At 40.4% G+C, this 19,696-nt stretch overlaps 1 protein-coding gene across 1 annotated transcript in view; it reads right to left on the reverse strand.

Annotated features, from left to right (window-relative positions):
- MYO3B (myosin IIIB) overlaps positions 1-19,696 on the reverse strand; it is a 321,272-nt gene that overhangs the window by 163,775 nt on the left and 137,801 nt on the right. The window contains exon 9 of the mRNA XM_075180671.1: positions 11,520-11,675. Coding sequence (XP_075036772.1) covers positions 11,520-11,675 — 156 coding nt within the window. The remainder of the gene's footprint in view (positions 1-11,519; positions 11,676-19,696) is intronic.

Below are 19,696 nucleotides of genomic sequence, written 5' to 3' on the forward strand. Positions count from 1 at the left end.
ACAGTGAGTACGAAATTACAGTCATTGCTCACGACAACATGGCTGTAAAAAGTCGCTAAAGGGACGACCGCCCTTCCCTTTATCGTCCTAAACAAGGCTAGTGTGTATGCAGTCCATGGACCGAGCGATCGGAACATCGATCGCATGTAAAATCGATCGGCATAAAAAGTTGGTGGAAAATTCTGTAGTGTGTACCCAGCTTTAATTTGGTCTGACAAAATGGGGCATAGTGAGTGATAACATATTCTCTGTACAGTGCTGCATAATATCATTGTCACTCTATATAAACAATAATAATTATTATTTGTGTAAATGTGCCAGTTTGTTGACATAAAGCATTCATAGATGCAAAATCACAACGCGGTTTTGGGAACTTTTCCAAAATTATTCAATCTGTGCTTACATTTGTGAGACTGACTAGAAACATTGTGGAAAGAGTGAAAACATAATATTCATCTTGTTACCACTTTAGGACGACTCCGTCATTTAGTTCCCTTCTCCTAAAATACTGCTTAGCTATTCTTCATCTATGTCTTCAATTAGTTACAAGGGGGAATGGATTTCAAGACATGTTGTTATCACATGTCACTTTTGTGTGTTTTAAAGATTTTATTACATTGGTTAAATGCTTCTAGAGAAGTTCTTTCCTGTACAAAATGCACCTGGAAGGCGTCCGACTGAGAAGAGAAGCCGCCGTCTGGTTTTCATTATCTCTGAGGATGTTAAAATTCAAGTCCTGTTACAGGGAGAAACAATGCTATATGGGGAACACCCATTAAATGTGTTTTCTCCAACCTTGAAACTCGATCTGCCATGAAACATAAAACTTAATAATAGAAAAGAACGGACACATCCATCTAGTCTACTTTTTCTGGAGAGGGTTGTCTTTTTGTGGGGCAGAGGTGTAATTTTTAATTGTCATATGTTTCCATCATATCACCTCTGTCAATCTCCTCAGCACTAAATGTTCCGCTCTTGAAGTCTTACATGAGCTTTGCATGTAGCCCATGTACCATTTTAATAGTCCTTCTCTGAAATTTTTTTTATTAATGTATTTCTGGAGAATGGTTCACTGTACTTGAGGTGAGGTCTTACTGGTGACCCATTGAGACAGATTGGGCTTATCTGCCACTCTGTCTGGGTGTGGTGGTTTTACAGATTTGTCTTTGGGTTCTTCCTACCATCAGAAGCCTGTCATTACTGACCACTCCTATTGGCCTACTTGGCCGCCAGACACTCATCAATTGTAAGCCACCATTTTTAGGAGAGTAGTCCTTTCCACCACCAGAATCCTTTACTGGCACCTGAAACAGCTTACTTCTGTGTGGTGTATGAAGATGCTGCAGCACCTCTTTGCTGGGGACAGTGGCTGGATCCTCTTGACCATTTACTTTGGACCAGGGTAGCAGGAAAGGCATTGACTCAGGACACTGGATTCAGCACAGAACAATGGGGGAATGCAATACATTGGTAGCTATTATGTGTAGGTCACTGGATTTCAATAGAGAAATATGTCTTATAGAGCAGGATGTCTATATAGAGTAGTGTTTATTGATCAGTAGTGTAGTGGGGAGGTGTCCAGCTATCAGTCTGAGTGGATTTGTGGATAAATAGTATGAATGGTGAATGCAGTGTAGAAATGGTGTCTAAACAAGTGGACACATGGGGCAAGACAAGGTATTGGAAACTCATAGTTAATGTTAATCTGCTTATTGTAGGTAATGATCCATCTCCTAGCTGCTAATGCATGTACAGGAATATCTGATTGAGGTGTGTTGGGCTGGTGATGGTCAATGTTGAGGTTGTCCTTGTGGTTTTGTGTGCGTGGTGTAGATGTACTGGAATACTGGTGTTTCCCTTTGGATACAAAATAATGATATGTATATATCTATAAGGGAAAAGTCTGTCACTTAAACATGACCCTGCCTCTTTCTTCAGCTCATTTCTTTCCAAACCTCTTGAAAGGCTACAACCGTTTAACACACTTTATCACCATTCACTCTCTGCTTGACCCCTGTCAATCGGGCCTCTGCCTTTTCCACTCCACCAAGACTGCTCACACCAAGGCGTAATACTGATCTATTCTTGACTAAGTTAAAGAGCCACTTGCCACTGCTCTTGCTCCTCTCGGCCGCTTTCAACACAGTGGACCATCCTCTCCTCCTTGACACCATTCACTCCCTTGGCCTGTGCTGTCCTCTCCTGGTTTACCTCCTATCTCTATGATCATTCCTTCAGAGTCTCTTTCTCAGGTGCCTCCTCCCCTCCCTCTATCTGTCCGGATACCCCAAAGCTCTGTTCTTGGCCCATTACTTTTATCTCTTTATACCACTTTTCTCATCCATACCTTCAGCCATTCTAATCTACCTTTCCTCCCTCCTGACCTCGCTCCCTCCCTCCTCACCCCATGTGTCCAACTACCTCTCTGCTATCTCCACTTGAATGGCTGGATCTCAAGCTCAACATATTAAAAGCTGAGCTTATTGTCTTCCCTCTGCACAATGTCACATCCCTTCCCCCCATCTCCTTTAAGGTTGGTGGTGTTGCCCTCTCCCCTGTTTCCCATGCACGCTGGGGGCCATCGTTAATTCAATTTCATCCCTAGTCTAATCCTGTCGGCTCTACCTTCACAACCATGCCAAGAATCGTCTTTTCCTCTTCCATTGTACGCACGCTTTTGTCATCTTACGCCTTGATTATTAGAATGTCCTCCTCTCTGACCTGCCTCTCACGTGTCCCCCCTGCAAACTGTCCTGAATGAGACTAATCTTCTTCTCCCACCATTCTTCTTCCACCGTGCCTCTCTGCATAGCCCTCCATTGGCTCTCCATTCTCTCCAGAATACAACTCAAGCTGCTTACCCTCACCTATAAAGCCCTCTTTTTAACGCCTCCCCTCCTACATCTCCGACCTTGTCAAGAAATATTCCCCTACTCACCCACTCCTTTCTGTCAATGGTCTCTCCTCCTCTCCTATCATCACCTCACACTCCCGCCTTCAGGACAACACCTGAACTGGACAGCACCTTTGCAAAGTCCCTGCCACGCCTGACCAGACTTTCCCCCAACCTCCTATCCTGCATGCACCAATGACCTCCGCTGACCCTTTCCACTCCCAAGTGGTAATAGCTGTGGTTCATCGCCTGCTGCATATCCTGTGTACCGCTCATCTCTGCTTACCTGTTCCACTGGTTAGTGGTAATCGCTGTGATCAACGCCTGCTACCTATCCTGCATGCACCGCTGACCTTCGCTGACATGTTCCACTCCCAAGTGGTATAGCTGTGGCCAACGTCCGCTACCTACCATGCATGCAATGCTGACCTCCACTGATCCGTTCCACTCCAAGTGGTAATAGCTGAGGTTCATTGTCTGCTGTATACCCTGTGCATCGCTGATCTCTGCCTATCTACCCCACTCGTGGATAGCACTATCCTGGGTCATTGGCTCCTCCTCTCCAGTGTACTACTAGAGACTCCTGTGCTCTACCCTGCATTGGGTCTCATTCCTCAGTCATCTTACCTCTCAAGTTACCTATCTGTTCTGTCTCACTGGGAACTTCCCTAGAGGGCCGCGACCTGCAGGGTGGAAGCTGCTAAACCCAAATCTTCTTGTGGGGATCCCTGGTGATTACCTTCTGCTCTGTTAGACTCCGCGCCTCTGGGTGGAGTCTAGTCAATACCAGCTGAGACAGCAGAATCCCACTCATCCTTCGTGCGCAACCTGACAGTCTGCTAATGTAGTTGCTTTCTCTGTTGTCTCTTGTAGTGATTGTTTCTGATTCTTTTGTTTCTCTTTCCTCTTATTTGTATATAGTTCTGTTTATATTTTGTTGTACGGCGTTACGGTTTCTGTGGCACCTTATAAGTAAGCTATTATAATGATAAATATAAGTATAGGAAGTTGATGATGACACTCACATTACGTAGTAATGGCTGTACCAGATTTAAATGGTGATACAAAATTATGTAAAATAGCATGAAATAAAATATCATAGAATAAAAGATAAAACTATAAGAATGTGGATGTAATAAAATTGACAGGAACCCAATTCCAGAAAAGTAATAAAAGTAAAAATAAAATATGCATGGAAATTGTATAATAGAAGAAAAAAAAAATAATAACAGAAAAATAAATAGATATTTTTGATTTCAGTAAAATAGTAATGTCAGTAATAATAATACATAATGGGAAAGCAATTTAAATGTTCATAACATGCAGCTGGACTGAGGGACTGGGCGGGGGTGGGTGCTCAGAAAGGGTTAAGAAGTGGATGCAGTCCTCGTTAGGGGTGGTGATTTCATGGGAAGGCCAATGGATGGTGGGTGAAGAAGATTCTTTACAATCAGCGATCTCGACTCATATCATCATCAACTAATGTGATACAAGGACTGTATGAATGCACTGGGTAAAATGTGTGACATGAAAATAACTAAGAAGATACGAAAGATAGAATAGTAACCTGGTCAAAGAGATACATATTACCTGCTGCATGCGGATTTCAGATCACCAGTTGCCCACAACTGGTCTAACGTCAGACACATACACTATATGGACAAAAGTATTTGGCCACACATGTTAGTTATTGAATTGAGGTGTTTCAGTCAGACCTGTTGCCAGAGGTGTATAAAATCAAGCACCTTGTCATGCAGTCTCCATTTGCAAACATTTGTGATACAAAATGGGTCATTCTGAAGAGCTCAGTGACTACAAGCGTAGTACTGTGATAAGATGCCACCTTTATAATAAGACTGTTCGTGAAATTTCATGCTGCTGTATATTCCACGCTCAACAGTAAGATGATAAGTGATATTATTAGAAAGTGGAAGCGTTTAGGAACAACATCAACTCCACCATGAAGCAAAAGACCACATAAAATCACAGAGCGGGGTCAATGATTGCTAAGGTACATGGTGCGTAAAGGTGGCCAACGCTCTGCTGATTCTATAGCTGAAGAGTTCCTGACTTCCACTGGCATTAATGCACAAAGACTGTGTGGCTGGAGCTTAATGGAATGGGTTTCCATGACTGATCAGCTGCATGCACGCCTCACATCACCAAGACCAATGCCAAGCATCGGATGGAGTGATGTAAAGCACATCGACACTGGACTGTGCAGCAGTGGAAACATGTTCTGTGGAGTGATGAATAACGCTTCTCTGTTTGGCAGTCAGATAGGCGAGTCTGGGTTTGGTGGATGGAGAATGTTATCTGCCTGACTGCATTATGCCAACTGTGAAGTTTGGTGGAGGAGGGATAATGGTATAGGGCTGTCTTTCAGGATTTAGGCTAGACCTCTTATCTCCAGTGAAGGCCAATCTTAATGCTTCAGCATACCAAGTCATTTTGGACAATGCTATGCTTCCTACTTTGTGGCAACAGTTTGGTGAAGGCCCTTTTCTATTCCAACATGACTGTGCCCCAGTGCACAAAGCATGGACTACAAAGACATGGTTTGATGAGTTCGGTGTGAAAGAACTTGACTGGCCCGCACAGAGCCCTGACTTCAACTCCATCAAACACCTTTGGGATGAACTAGAATGGAGATTGCGAGCCGGGCCTTCTCATCCAACATCAGTGCCTGACCTCATAAATGCCCTACAGAGAATGAATGGGCACAAATTCCCACAGAAACACTCCAACATCTTGTGGAAAGCTCTCCAAGAAGAGTGGTCGCTGTTATCGCTGCAAAAGGGGGACTAACTCCATATTAAAGTATATGTATTTGAATACAATGTCATTACAGTCCCTGTTGGTGTAATGGTCAATTGTCCGAATACTTTTGTCCATATGGTGTACTATGGTCCTTTTAAACCCTGACCCCTGTTCACTCCACCTCCCCGCTCAACCTTTCAACATAGTAGAATCATCACCGTCATCACCATTTATTTATATAGCGTCACCAATTCCACAGCGCTGTACAGAGAACTCACTCACATCAGTCCCTGCCCCATTGGGGCTTACAGTCTAAATTCCCTAACATACACACACACAGACTTTGGTCAATTTGTTAACAGCCAATTAACCTACCAGTATGTTTTTGGAGTGTGGGAGGAAACCGGAGAAGCTGGAGGAAACCCACACAAACACAGGGAGAACATACAAACTCCTCACAGATAAGGTCATGGTCGGGAATTGAACTCATGACCCCAGTGCTGTGAGACAGAAGTGCTAACCACTAAGCCACCGTGCAGGTTAACATCCAGTCCAGCAGATAGTGTACATCATTCCACTGTTCTTCTGACAGAGGAGCAACTGTAATACATAGGCAACCTTCCTCTTCTCACCAATCAGCGTCATGGTGGGGACCCATGGTTTTATATAACATGGACATGATCAATGAAGAACGCACAATCAGCTTCCCAGGTGAATCCGCAATCAGCCAATCAGAAGTAGCTCGCTAATCCTGGCAACCACTGTCGTCATCATACAGCTACTGTCATCATACTTCATACAGCTACTTTTCGCTATGCTCAAACTATAGATATTTATTATTAAAATGGATTTACTGATAGTGTGACCTATAGCATACAATAGGTAGCTGGTACACACAAATGGCATCAAGCGAGATCTGGTTGTTCATGCAGCATCAAGGTGGATCTGAACAGACAGTGATTACAAATGAATAAAACAAGTAAAGTGTAACTTTAAAATGTTTTATATCGCACTATTGACAAGAAAAAGTGACCTTTTTAATGATACTGCCTCATTGCACAGTTCAGATATTTTGCATTTTATTCCTATTTTATCTCCAAAATATTCAGTCCTACTTCTGAGGGCGAGAAAGAAAAATGCCGCCCCCCAAGTCCTTAATTTTAACCGAATTAACCTAAAATTTTCATAAACTGTGCCCCCCTTCAGCGCTGCGCCCTGGGCGGTCGCCCCTATCGCACAGCCCTAGTTACGGCCCTGAAGGGGGCAAGCGAGAAAACAGCTTTGCATCAAACACATTAAGAAATGTATGTTCAGTCTCACATGTTCACCTCCTCCACACTGGATATTCAGGTTACGTCAGATGTAATAGACTTTATGACTAACCTTTGCAACATATAGTTATGAGCGGGGGACAAGCTGCTAATTACGCCCATGTTAGATTAAGGTTTTGATACATTATCTGAAAAATTTGTTCGGTGCTCAGTCATGCAGAAGGATGAGTCATTTACATAAGAGCTTCTCATTAAAAGAGGACTTCTGCCACCCTCTGGAGAAAGGCAGAACAGCAGCTTCTATGGTATTCTCTACTTTTCAAAGCATTTTAAAATATATCACAGGGATTCAAAATACTGCCTGATATAAGTTGTAAAAATGCTAATTATGCACTAATACTGAATGAGTTTGTACATATCTCAGTGGCGCACGGAGGATTTTTCAGGGGGGTTTCCCCTCCACCTTCCCCCCCCAAAAAAGCTAGAGAGCTGACGCGCAAGCACCCGCGCATGCAGGGCAGCTCCGTTTCGGCAGCACTGTACTATACAGCAGCCGCGGCGCTGTCAAAGAAGCGTCTGCGGCAGTGCTGTATACACCGACGCGAACGCTTCTTTGACAGAGCCGCGGCTGCTGTACAGTACAGTGCCGCTATGTAGGGCACTTATTTTTAGCGGAGGGGAGACCCAGAAACCCCCTCTGCGTGCGCCACTGTATCTATAAAAATACGAAGTTAAAGTGTATGTACACAGATTTTGAGAGATTAATCAATTATCAGAACACAGCCTATAAATTCACTAAGAATGAGTGACAACATTGAGACATGAATAAAGCCACTAATTTTTAATGAGTCGAGAGTGTGAATTCTCATTGATATATATATAAGTTGAGGTCACAAAATGGCTGCCTCCATGGTGTGTAGGCAACGGGTGCAGTTCTACGCTTATTTAACTCCTCCTTCATTACTAGTAATCTGTTATTAATCATACCTCCCAACTATTGCGATTTCAAAAGGACTGCCCAATTTGCAGCCCCTGAAAGGGGTGGGCCTTGTCCAGTAGCCGTAGTTGGTGAGTTGGGGGCGTGGCTTATTTTATCTCAATATTATTTGCACAAATGTTGTGAGCTATATATTAGTAACTTCAGTGTGTTGGGAGAACATTGGAATCCCAGGTTCACAGAATCAAAACCCTATTCCACCCAAGTCAATGGAGAGGCATCTCAAGTTATGGGAGTAAGTGGTCATCCAGTTCTGTGTCCACTTGCCACAAGTCTTCTTTGTCTGTGGGTGAAGCAGCCAAATTAAATGTTCATCAGCACTTTTGAGCTGTCCAGTCTAGACTGACAAAATAAATTGATTAGTTAGGGTCAGCTGTTAAAAACGCATGCATCAGAGCAGAGTGACAATTGGTGTAATCAGATTAATCCTGGTAATTAGAAAGTTTACAATGATTCCCTATTAGAGGTGGGTGAATCATTTGCCAATTCTGAAAGTGATTTAAATTTCAACAATTCTAGCCAAATCTCTCCAAATTTACCCAAAATTTAACAAGGAGTTGTAACCATCACAGGTTTATAGCCTTATTAAAATATCTTATAATCACTCATTCTTCCCCGATTGTTGTAGGAGAAAACATCTGTGAATGATACTATTTGTGAGCTGTGACTTATCAGTCTAGAGGCCTCTGAAACTATTTTTTCTGCACTTGACAGTATCATTACTCAGCCTGTCCACCCCTGAATTCTTATTGTCTTGTGAAGCCCCATTTGGAATTTTATTGCTTTGACTGTCAATTGTTGTAGAGAGAATGATGACATGTGCGAAGGAAGGGATAATATCTCCCAAATACAGATGAAAGCTAAAACATTGGTTTTGGAGATACAAGTGAAACACATGAAATTATGGACTGGATAACTGATATCTGAAGCTATTAATAAAAATTATGAACCTGTATTATGCCCTTTATCAAACTGGGTCATATAGTTTTCTTTATTTGGACACACCTGTGCAGACTTATAATGAAAATAAGTTAGGTTCTACTTGTAAGTGAAAACAAATTACAATTAACTTCAAGTGACTATTCACAGAAGTTTGAGGAAGAGCGTGATGAGACAGTAGTACTGTGATGTGATAGTGATGCTCAGTGTGATGATATGGGTGAACAGTTATTCTCAACCTATGCTCTAAGGCAGTGGTCAGGGAACAGGGTAAATTACCCCAAATGGGGTAAAAACTAAATTCCTGGGGGTAATGCTGAAGATTCAAATGCTGTCAGTTGGATTGTAGACACCTTCGGTGGCGCACGCAGGGGGGTTTCTGAGTCTCTAGAAACCCCCCCCCTGCGCTAAGTGGCCACTGACCTATACAGCAGACGTGGCGCTGTCAAAGAAGCGTCCGCGGTTTTTTTTGGGGTCGGAGGGGAGAAACCCCCCCCCCCCCCCGACAATCCTCAGTGCGCCCCTGCCCTTCAAATGGAAATTGCTGTTGTACCAGAAGAGCCTCAAGGGTTGGCAGAGGCACTTCTTGAGCTTCGATGCAATAATTGCACGTATTGCATTTGAAAACATTTGAAAACAAAGCAGACCTGTCATATTTTTGAATGTCAACAGCTGCAAAGGCATTCAAAATTGCACATGAGGAGGCAGTCAAAAAGTTGCTGCCTTTTGTAACAACCTACCTTTGTGAACAAGGATTTTCCACTCTAATGAACATAAAAACAAAGCAGAAAAATTGATTGGAGGCTGAAGACTGTATCCGAATTGCTCTGACATCAAATGCCCCAATATTGATGCTCTCGTATCAAAAATGAAGCAACATCATTTCTCCAAAACCTGAAGTTTTGAAGTTGAAGCTTTCAAAGAAATTTTACATAGATTCAGTAAAATTTTGAATTCCAATAATTAATTATATATGATTTCCTTCCTTTCAAATCAAGGGGGTAACGTCGGCGTATCTAAATATATTTTGGCGTAAAAGGTAAAAAAGTTCCCTGACCCCTGCTCTAAGGTATGGTGATGAAAATTTACCAAGTGATAAGCCTAAATCCACCATGGGAAAAAGAGCAAATGGTATGCACATAAACCATATTGATAAGTATATTGTACAAGAAAAGAAGCAATGCAAATGTCAGTGGTATTGAAGAAAAGAAAAATAGTGTTAATACATCCTAATCCAACTTATTTTGAATATAACAAAATATAATGACCTATAAACATACGTCAGATGTTGCAATTCGTGTTTGCAGGTACAAAATACAAAACATTGCATTAGACAACCTATTTTCAGCAACTGATTGGGATATTGCATCAAGCGGTAAGGATGATAAGAAAAAGTCATGTAACTTGATCCCCACGACCAAAAAGCATTATACTGTGAATGAAACTATAATTTATGATAGGCTAAATTAAACTGGTAATGCAAAACCAGAAAGTGCCATGGCGGCTTGTTCTCCATATCGCCTACCACCTTAGAAACCAATGCTAAGAAAATTCCCAATTTAAGAAATAAAATCCATACATTTTGTGAAAGGCCAGCTGCCTTTGAAAAATTGAAAATTGTCAGTTTCACATTTTTTACAAAGTGACATGGATAACATGGGAATGGTCAAGTGCATAGTATGTGCACAAAAAGGGTCTGTTAAGGTCACCATGGAAAATCAGCCTTGATCCAACACATGGAAATGTATCAGAGTCTCCATTGGGAGAAACATTAAAAACCTGACAAACCAGATGGCAGTATGAATATGTTAATTTACAACTAGTTTTGTTGCCTTTCCTAATGGTGATGAGAATGATGATGATGGAGTTGTTGGCCATTGCAACCAATCAGATTGTAGCTAGAATGTACTAGATAAATGGTAGAATCTGATTGGTTGCTTTGGGCCCTTAATGTCTGTACTAATTCCACTGCAAAGTTCCAACCCAGCCATGGCTATGGTGGATAACCATCACTGCTGGAAGTATTAGACAGAGGGAAACTGTAAAGTAGCACAAATCTTAGAGCCCTCTCCCTAAATGTTCACTTGATATTTTTAGAAATGATGTCTCTCAAGTTTGTTGAATCTGCGTCATTTTGGGAATTGAAGGCTTGTGAGAATTGTGAGTAACTGAGCAAGTACTGTACCATGTTACTATTATGTTTTCAACAAAACTGTACTGGTTTTATACAGCAACACACTTAGTAACCCTTTCACTTTTACTTTAAGCACCCTCTTTAGCTTTCACTCACTGTGTTACTTTACCCAGTGCTTCCACATAGATTGTAGATAAGAAGTAGATAGAGCAAACCAGAGCTGGATCCCACCAATCAGAGCAAATCAAAGCAAATCGCAATTTATGAATCCTTTACAAATAACATTATACTGAATATAGCATTTGCTTGTGGTGTGGTGTGGCTGTTGCTGTCTATGGATAGGTCTGGTTGCAGATTTTAAGTATATACAACACTCCATGCATTTTCCAGTAACAATACTTCTCTTAATCTGCAAAGACTGTCAAACTAGATTTTTTAGGCAAGTGATATTATCACTTAGTATATAAATAGATCAGCTATACAACAGCAGAATAATTCACATGCTCTGTGATGTTCCAGTTGTACCTTGTTTTTGCAATGGAACCTGATTGCTGTTGAGTGCAGATGAGTTTGGACAGCTGTCTCTGTAAGGCCATATCTTTACCATGGGCCTGTCTGATGAATGGATGCTCCAGCAGATGGATGACTGATGGCCTCTTTTCAAAATCCTTAATAAGACACCTATAATGACATAATAGGAAAATTATACAGGCAGATGCTCTTTTTCGTGTCTTTATTTTCATGACAACCTCACCTGCTTTTTTCCATGCTCTTCCTGCAAGGTTAATGTAAGCGATGCTATTGACATAAATGTAAATATTCATTCAAATGCTTTATTTCAATTAATATAAAGACATGATTGCAGATCAGAAAATGCATTAAACCATTTTTCTGGTGCTTTTAAAGGTAATTTTAGCTGTTGGATTTTAATTATGAGAAAATGGTAATATTAATGTGCTATTTATGGGATACATTTATGCCAATTGAATGACCAAGTGCTGTGTAAACTATTAAGCTTGATTGATGCTGATTAAGAATTAGGTGTACCCAGTCACTGCTGGGCAAGGCAGCTTGCTGAGCCAGTGGTGCTGACTCCTACCCTGTCCTCTAGCGTATAATAAATGAAATAACTTTTAATCCCTTCCTAGCACACATACCCTGATGGCTCACACAATTTGGACCAAGGGAAGAAAAAAAAAAAACCCTCAAAAATTCTCCCCCCCACCCTGCAGTCAGTTTTCTAGACCCTGACACTGGGTGTCCAGACAAGAGCACAAAGTGCCATGGGTCAATTTAAAAGTGCATTAAAACCTGTTAATTATTTGCATCAACTTAGACCCTTTGCCAAGGCTTCCATTTGTGGCATGAGTCAGTTATCACCTGCATTTACTGCATGGCAGATTTAATAATTCGGATCATAGATGTCTATGGGTAATGTGTGGTCTGTAGACAGCAAAATTTGTATTAAGCACTGGCTGCACCTGAACACCAAATACTGAAACAAATATTAGGGTCTATAAAATGAGTATTGTCTTTAGATGTCAGTGATCTCAATAATCGGACCCATGCCAGCTCATGCCTCTAGAAGTTAGACACAGTCACGTTTGTAGTATAGCCCAGTTAGTGTAACATGGCAGCTTGGCTCTAGGTAAGTTAGAGGTGTCCTTATAAGAAGAGAAGAGGTCACAAGGAACTCCTCTGTCTATACTTTATTGGCTACATGATATTTAACCCTTTCACCGCAGATGATAACACCAAAATCTCCCCTATTTGCAGGCAGTTACTCACATGTTTTTGCTCAGTGCTGAAAGACTATGTAGTGTTACATTTTGAGCAGAAATTGTGTCATTCCAATCTGTGGTCGTCATTGGGACAAGTGATCCAAATACATTAATAAAAGAAAAACTCCCCATAATAAAGACCTTTACTTTTAAGCTGAGTGTTGTGGAAATGTGAGTGATAAAATGAACTTGTTAGGAACTGCAATGGACAGCAGTGTCACAATGCAGGGCTTCAATGTGGATTTCTTATTAGATTTGTCTTTTAAGTCTTTCATTCACATGGAACATTGCCAACAAATGGGCAGTATTTCACTTTATTTCTCTGTATACCTATGGGCATAGCATAAGTCATATTCTTATTTTTGTGTGTGGAATGTGCAATTTGCTCTGTAAAGGTAAAATAAATGTCTTCCCACAGACAGAAATAGAACAGTGCCACCAAGTGGTGAGTAAATGCTGGAAGAATACTGGAGAATACTTCTTTGACGTTGATGAATGAAGCTTCTCTCTAGCATGAAAGTTGAGCGACAAGATAGATATTCGATTTGTGAATTTTTTTTCTTTGTCATTTGTTTTCTGTCCAGAAAATACTATGGACAGAAATTATTACTAATTATTCAGTGTACAATACTGACAATACACGAGAGCAGTATAGCCAATGTATTGATTTAACACGTGAATGAGATTATTGATGTGTATTTTGTTTGTACATGTAGCTTTTAATTTGTTGACTCTTGGCTTTCCCTTCTTCAAAGGAATTCCCATGCAGAGAGTGCTATTCAGGGGTGAAATTAAAGACAGGTTGAGTGTATTAAGCAGTATAGTACAATAACAGTGTATGATTTCCACATCTGCACAAAAATAACTTATTGACAGTGTCAGCACACACACTGTCAACTATGCATAGTGACATAAACAAACTGAAGCCTAACACAGGGTTTACCAAACCCAGTCCTCAGGGCTCCCCAACAGTGCAGGTTTTCCATATCTCCTTGCTGGAGCACAGGTGTATTCATTACTGACTGACACATTGTAACAGATCCACAGGTGGTCCTAATTATGTCACATGTGATCCAGAAAACCTGTACTGTTGGGGAGCCCTGAGGACTGGGCTTGGGAAACCCTGGCCTAACATAAGAGTTTAAGTAAACTTTCAGCACTGGACAGCTCCCAAAAGAATGTACTGAAGGGATAATATCACTACTCGCAGAACTCTGTCTCACTCACAGTGCTTAGTCACCACCTACTATCTAAGTATAAGCTATTAACAGGTTGTATAATGGGCTAAGTTACTAAGTAGGATAAGATTTCCCTCTCCCCCCAATGACAATTGGACAGCAAAAGACAGACAGTATACTTGCATACATACTTATTTTTCAATTATAACTTTTTATTTATGTAGTGCCATCTTCCAAAGTGCTGTACAATAATGGATTAATGTGATCATCATCATCATTTATTTATATAGCGCCACTGATTCCGCAGCGCTGTACAGAGAACTCACTCACATCAGTCCCTGCCCCATTGGAGCTTACAGTCTAAATTCCCTAACATACATACACACAGACAGAGAGAGAGAAATACTAGGGTCAATTTTTTTTTATAGCAGCCAATTAACCTACTAGTATGTTTTTGGAGTGTGGGAGGAAACCGGAGCACCCGGAGGAAACCCATGCAAACACAGGGAGAACATACAAACTCCATGTGATGACACAGATACAGAGTGATATAAAGGCTACACCAGATGTAAAGATAAAGAGTAAGAATTTCATCTTGCACTTAGAGCTGTACTACCATCTCCTTGATAAGTTTTACTGTGTAATGCTATCTAGGTGGTGTGAAAAAGGAGGTCCAATCACAAACTGCAAAACAGATATTGTAACTTGTGATTGGTCCTCCTGCACTTACCCACTACCTTTTTTTATACATTGCTTGGTACACAGGAAGGGATTCCTGAATTTTTGCTGCTCTTGCCGTTTGGAGTTGAGCGCAGTTCCTCTTTTTGTTTTTTTACTTACCCACTCCGCTATCATTTTAAATGAAGCTGAACCATGTTGCATTGGAGGGGGAGGTAAATTTAAAATGTGGGGATAGATTTATGGTTGTGGTAAGGCATGTCCTAGATCAACTTTAAATTTCAGTGTAAAAAATAAAGTATTATAATCAAGTATGTGTGTGCTAGATGAAAAAACAGCCAGTATTTAACTTATGTGCAAAATAATAAACTAATTTGGACCCCTTGAATTGTAACATGGTTTGTCCCGGAAAACATTTAATCCTTTTTCATGCTTTGCTCTTCTTAATGACTCAGGCCCCACATGTTTAAATTCTCCATTCATTATATTTTTGCCTAAATTGGGTGTTTGGCCTTATTTGAAGACATTTTCAAAAAGTGCAATTTCAAGGAAAGCTATATTCTGCCTAGATGTTCTATAGCATGTGATGTCTTCAATGTCAATTTAAAGCTTAATACATGTGTAGTATAAAAGTTTTTGTGTGTGACCTAAACCAATATTGATGAGTATATGAATTATGCAGCACTTTATAGAGAATGTTTAAACATTTATATTGGGCTCTACCCCAGTGGAGCTTACAGTTTACACTCTCTTCCACCCAAATATACACTAACATTAACCTATCAGTATGTCTTTGAATACAACCTATTAATTAAGAAATGATTAAAACACTTGAGATCAAGGCTTCTTAAACTTTTTATATGGGGCCCAAATAATGTCTCGGAATCAGCTTCTGCAGCCCATGGTTAATTTTTTCATTAATCATGTAATTCCCTTTAATGCAGTATGTTATATAATATTGAAGGAATACTATATTCAACATTCATATTTCAATATTCAGATTTCAATATTCAATTTGATTAATAATCAGTGTATTAGTTGATAGCACAGAAACAAGTTTGCAAGCAACAGAACACAACCCATCCTAAGTGGCAGAGCAACAAATGTTTTGATACCGACAACTGTATTAAGCAAACCTACTTCAAATAAAAGTAATTTAGAATGCAAATACCACAGCCATCATTAACAATATAATAATATAACAACAAACAAAAAGTTCTTATATGTCTGTTACACAGCAGGTTATATCGTTACACTTACATCCCTGAGATTGAGGAATGAGCAATAATTGTAAATATGAGCAATCAAATAAACCTCACCTGGACCTTATGCCTACGTTGTAAAGCAGTTACCTGTAGTGATCTTGTATGTCAGTCGCGCAGCGTGTAACCGCAGGGTAGGCGTCCGGGCTGAATTTCCCAATCAGACATTTGATGCTTAAAAAGATGTTCCCCCAAATTGCTTATCACTGCTCACAGGTGGTTTAGTGTCTCTCTGCAGGACCTTACATCTCACTTCTCTGTGAGCAGAATCAGTGCAGCCTAAATCATGTCAATGCTCTGTGTGTATACAACATACCCTCCCAGTAGGACACATCCATCACTCTGCTTTGTATGCAATGGATGCTTCTCTTATCCTTCTATGCAAGTAGCACAAATGTACTGTACAATACTGGTAGCTATCAGCAATGGTGGAAAACAAGAGAAGAAGCAAAAAACAGGACAAGCTGAGATCCTTTGACTATTGCCCATTTAATCAGCGGTTGAAAGCACACGCAGCTTTTACACTCAACATAGAAATAATTTATTGACATAGATCAACAGTGCAAATGCGCAGTCAGCCCTAGATTAGCTATGATCAGTCTGCTGCAAGTTAGTGAAAGAAAGCAGATGTCTATTAGCTGAAATGGGTTACGACATATTGTTCTTCATTATAACCAACCTTGTCTTTGAGTAATCAACACCAATATGCAACAATGTCCATCTGTGTAGGGTGCAGTATTGTACACAGATTGAGTTTGTTTAGCAGTTGTGTAGAAAGCTGAATGATAATCTGCAAATAGGAACAGCTGTGTCCTGTTTATGACGTGGTCCCACGGCTTCACATGGGTGAGAGACATGAACCTTATAGACATTGGTGAGTCACACGTGTGAGTGCCTTAAACAACGTGTCCAGGATGTTTGCTGAGAAGCAGCGATTCTTTCCAGGAAACAGTTAACTCATTCTGACAGCTTCATATATTTCAGTCGCCGGAAAGGTCGGTCACAGACATCCAGAGGACGTCCTAAGGTGTCAGTAATACTCATCAGAAAGCACAAGGAATTTGGGAAAGATGGACCACAAAACGACCCCAACATCAAACTTTATCTCTTCAGAGCTTTTACAATTGTAAAGAGTTGTTTAGGCAGCAGGTTCAGCTGGAACCAGCGAACTAGATAAAAATTGTGCCCTGAAGTGTTTAATATTCAAATGTAGGATATGTTAATGCATGTGATGTTTTCTAATTGAGCTGCCAGTAAACAGGTGAAGACGTCCTTGACAAATACGGGTTACATTTATTTTGTATTTCAGATGCCCTGTAAAACAATGTGACTAATATAAATTCGTAGATGTCTAGACAGGTAGTAAGAGGATAATTGGCAAATTATAAGTGCAAAATTTAGGGGGTACTGTCCAAAACCATGAAACTCTGGTGGATAAACATGTATGCATGAATATATTCACTTACATTTAGAAAGGAAAAAATGGACTAACCAAAATGCTTCCCCTCCTCAGGTGTGCACTTGTCTCTCAGACAAGGCCTTTACCTGTCAACCATTGCTCAGCCAATCACCAAGTGGCTTCAAGTTTGGTTGGCACTGTCCAGTTTTGTCCAGTGTTCCCTCTATGCTGAGCAATCAAGAAAGCACCATCATCATCATCACCATTTATTTATATAGCGCCACTGATTCCGCAGCCCTGTACAGAGAACTCATTCACATCAGTCCCTGCCCCATTGGAGCTTACAGTCTAAATTCCCTAACATACACACAGACAGACAGACAGAGAGAGAGAGAGACTAGGGTCAATTTTGATAGCAGCCAATTAACCTACTAGTATGTTTTTGGAGTGTGGGAGGAAACCAGAGCACACGGAGGAAACCCACGCAAACACGGGGAGAACATACAAACTCCACAGAGATAAGGCCTTGGTCAGGATTTGAACTCATGACCCCAGTGCTGTGAGGCAGAAGTGCTAACCACTTAGCAAAGAGTTAAAAGATCAATATAATGATAACTCCATCCTGAAGGGCTAAATTCACAATCTAATGGATTGCAAAAATGTTAACACTATCATTTGCATATTGACAGTAAATCTCTCTAATAAATGGAAGGCATCAATGAAAAGTTTTTCAAGGTGATAATTTTGATAAGTTGACTTTCTACTGTTCTTCGAACTGAAAATGATAAGTGTTAAAAACCAAACTTGTTAGGAAAAAAATGTATTGTAAAGGGTGGCGGTGAACAGCAGATTCTCAACACAGCCCTACAAGGAGAGGTTCTGATTACATTAAGTTTTTAACACTTTCATTAACAGATTGCTCTTCTTAAAGGGAACATACCCTATTATACCACATAATTAATAACTAAGAATTTACACAATGAAATAGTTATCAAATGCTCCCATTAACTAATCCCCAGGATGGAGTTGGTTCTGTCACTACGGTACACACAGGTTTTCACCATTTGCTGCGATCTCCCAGCCATTCTGCCACAATCCACAATAGCTGAAAGGGAATATTCATCAGCAGGCAACAAAGGCAGGTACAAACACACAAGCATACACGGACTGACTACACAAATTTAGATGCTGCATGTTCTCAGATGATAACATTGTGAGGGGCCGCTTCTATCTGTTTCCATGAAAATAGCTGTTTGATAACTAGTAAATCAAGCTGAATCCAACTGACCACCGTTTCTTTACAAGCCAGAGAACATATATTTAGCACAGACACATTTTTTTACAAGCAGATAATAAGCCATATGCTGATCTCATAAAGGCAGACTGAGATACAAAAGTGCATTCATGGTTAATTTTAACCAGCTTGTATTATTTTATTTGCACCAGTTGTAAATCTATCTACCCAGACTCCTCTCCTCTTAATAAGAGCTACATTGCTGAAATCCATCTTTTTAAAAACTCCTGCAGGAGTGTGGTTTCAGTCTTCTTAATAGAATTTCTAAAAAAACGGTAACAATAAATTCGGTTCTAGAAAGGAAGGACTGTGATTAAAAATACAGGGGAAATGGGGTTATCCATTAAAGGGCGACGGTACTGACAGAATATTAGTACAGAGCTTACTTTGTAGTTATTGTCTTTCATGTTACTTAACACTTTCTAAGATATCTTTATTAATTATTGAGTTGCAGATATTGTACCAGTCTAGGGCCATAATAAAGTAGGTTGTTATCTCTAGAAAAGATACATTACTGTGGTGCAAAATAGATTGACACAATCCTCTACCGGGTAGAGTCTACCCTATCGGCTTTTACGATTTTATGCGCATAATCCGCAAATTTAATTTGCTCAAGCCCAGATATCATCACCAGATATCATACGCAACTAAACGCAGCAACGTGCAATGTACAGTAAGGGGACGCCAAACTGGAGCGCATGTGGCCACATTGGATTCAAGCTCCTAGCATCTCTCAGCTACTTGTTTTTCTGCCGTATCACTTGCTCCAGCTACAGGGCTAGTCTAAATGTCTATAACTAGTGATGACAGCCGCGTATGCATTCTATACAGTAATCTGCAATCAGGAGCAAGTGAAAAAATGTATTTTATGTTCAGTAGATACTAGGAACATCCTAATAAATAATATTTCATTGAAAAATATATATAAAAACCCCCACTTCTTTTCTTTTAACTGTTTTAGCACTAATGCCTATATTATTAACAGGGGACATTAAATGATATTTTTTTTTTCATGTGCGTTCTCATGTGAGTTTATATTTCACATAGGTATTGGACGTATCCTGTGTCAGACGCCGTCCCTGTGCTATGTCTGCCAGGCAACCGGGCGTA

This window comes from Mixophyes fleayi, chromosome 7 (genome assembly GCF_038048845.1).
Source record: "Mixophyes fleayi isolate aMixFle1 chromosome 7, aMixFle1.hap1, whole genome shotgun sequence".
NCBI classification, from domain to species: Eukaryota; Metazoa; Chordata; class Amphibia; order Anura; family Limnodynastidae; genus Mixophyes; species Mixophyes fleayi.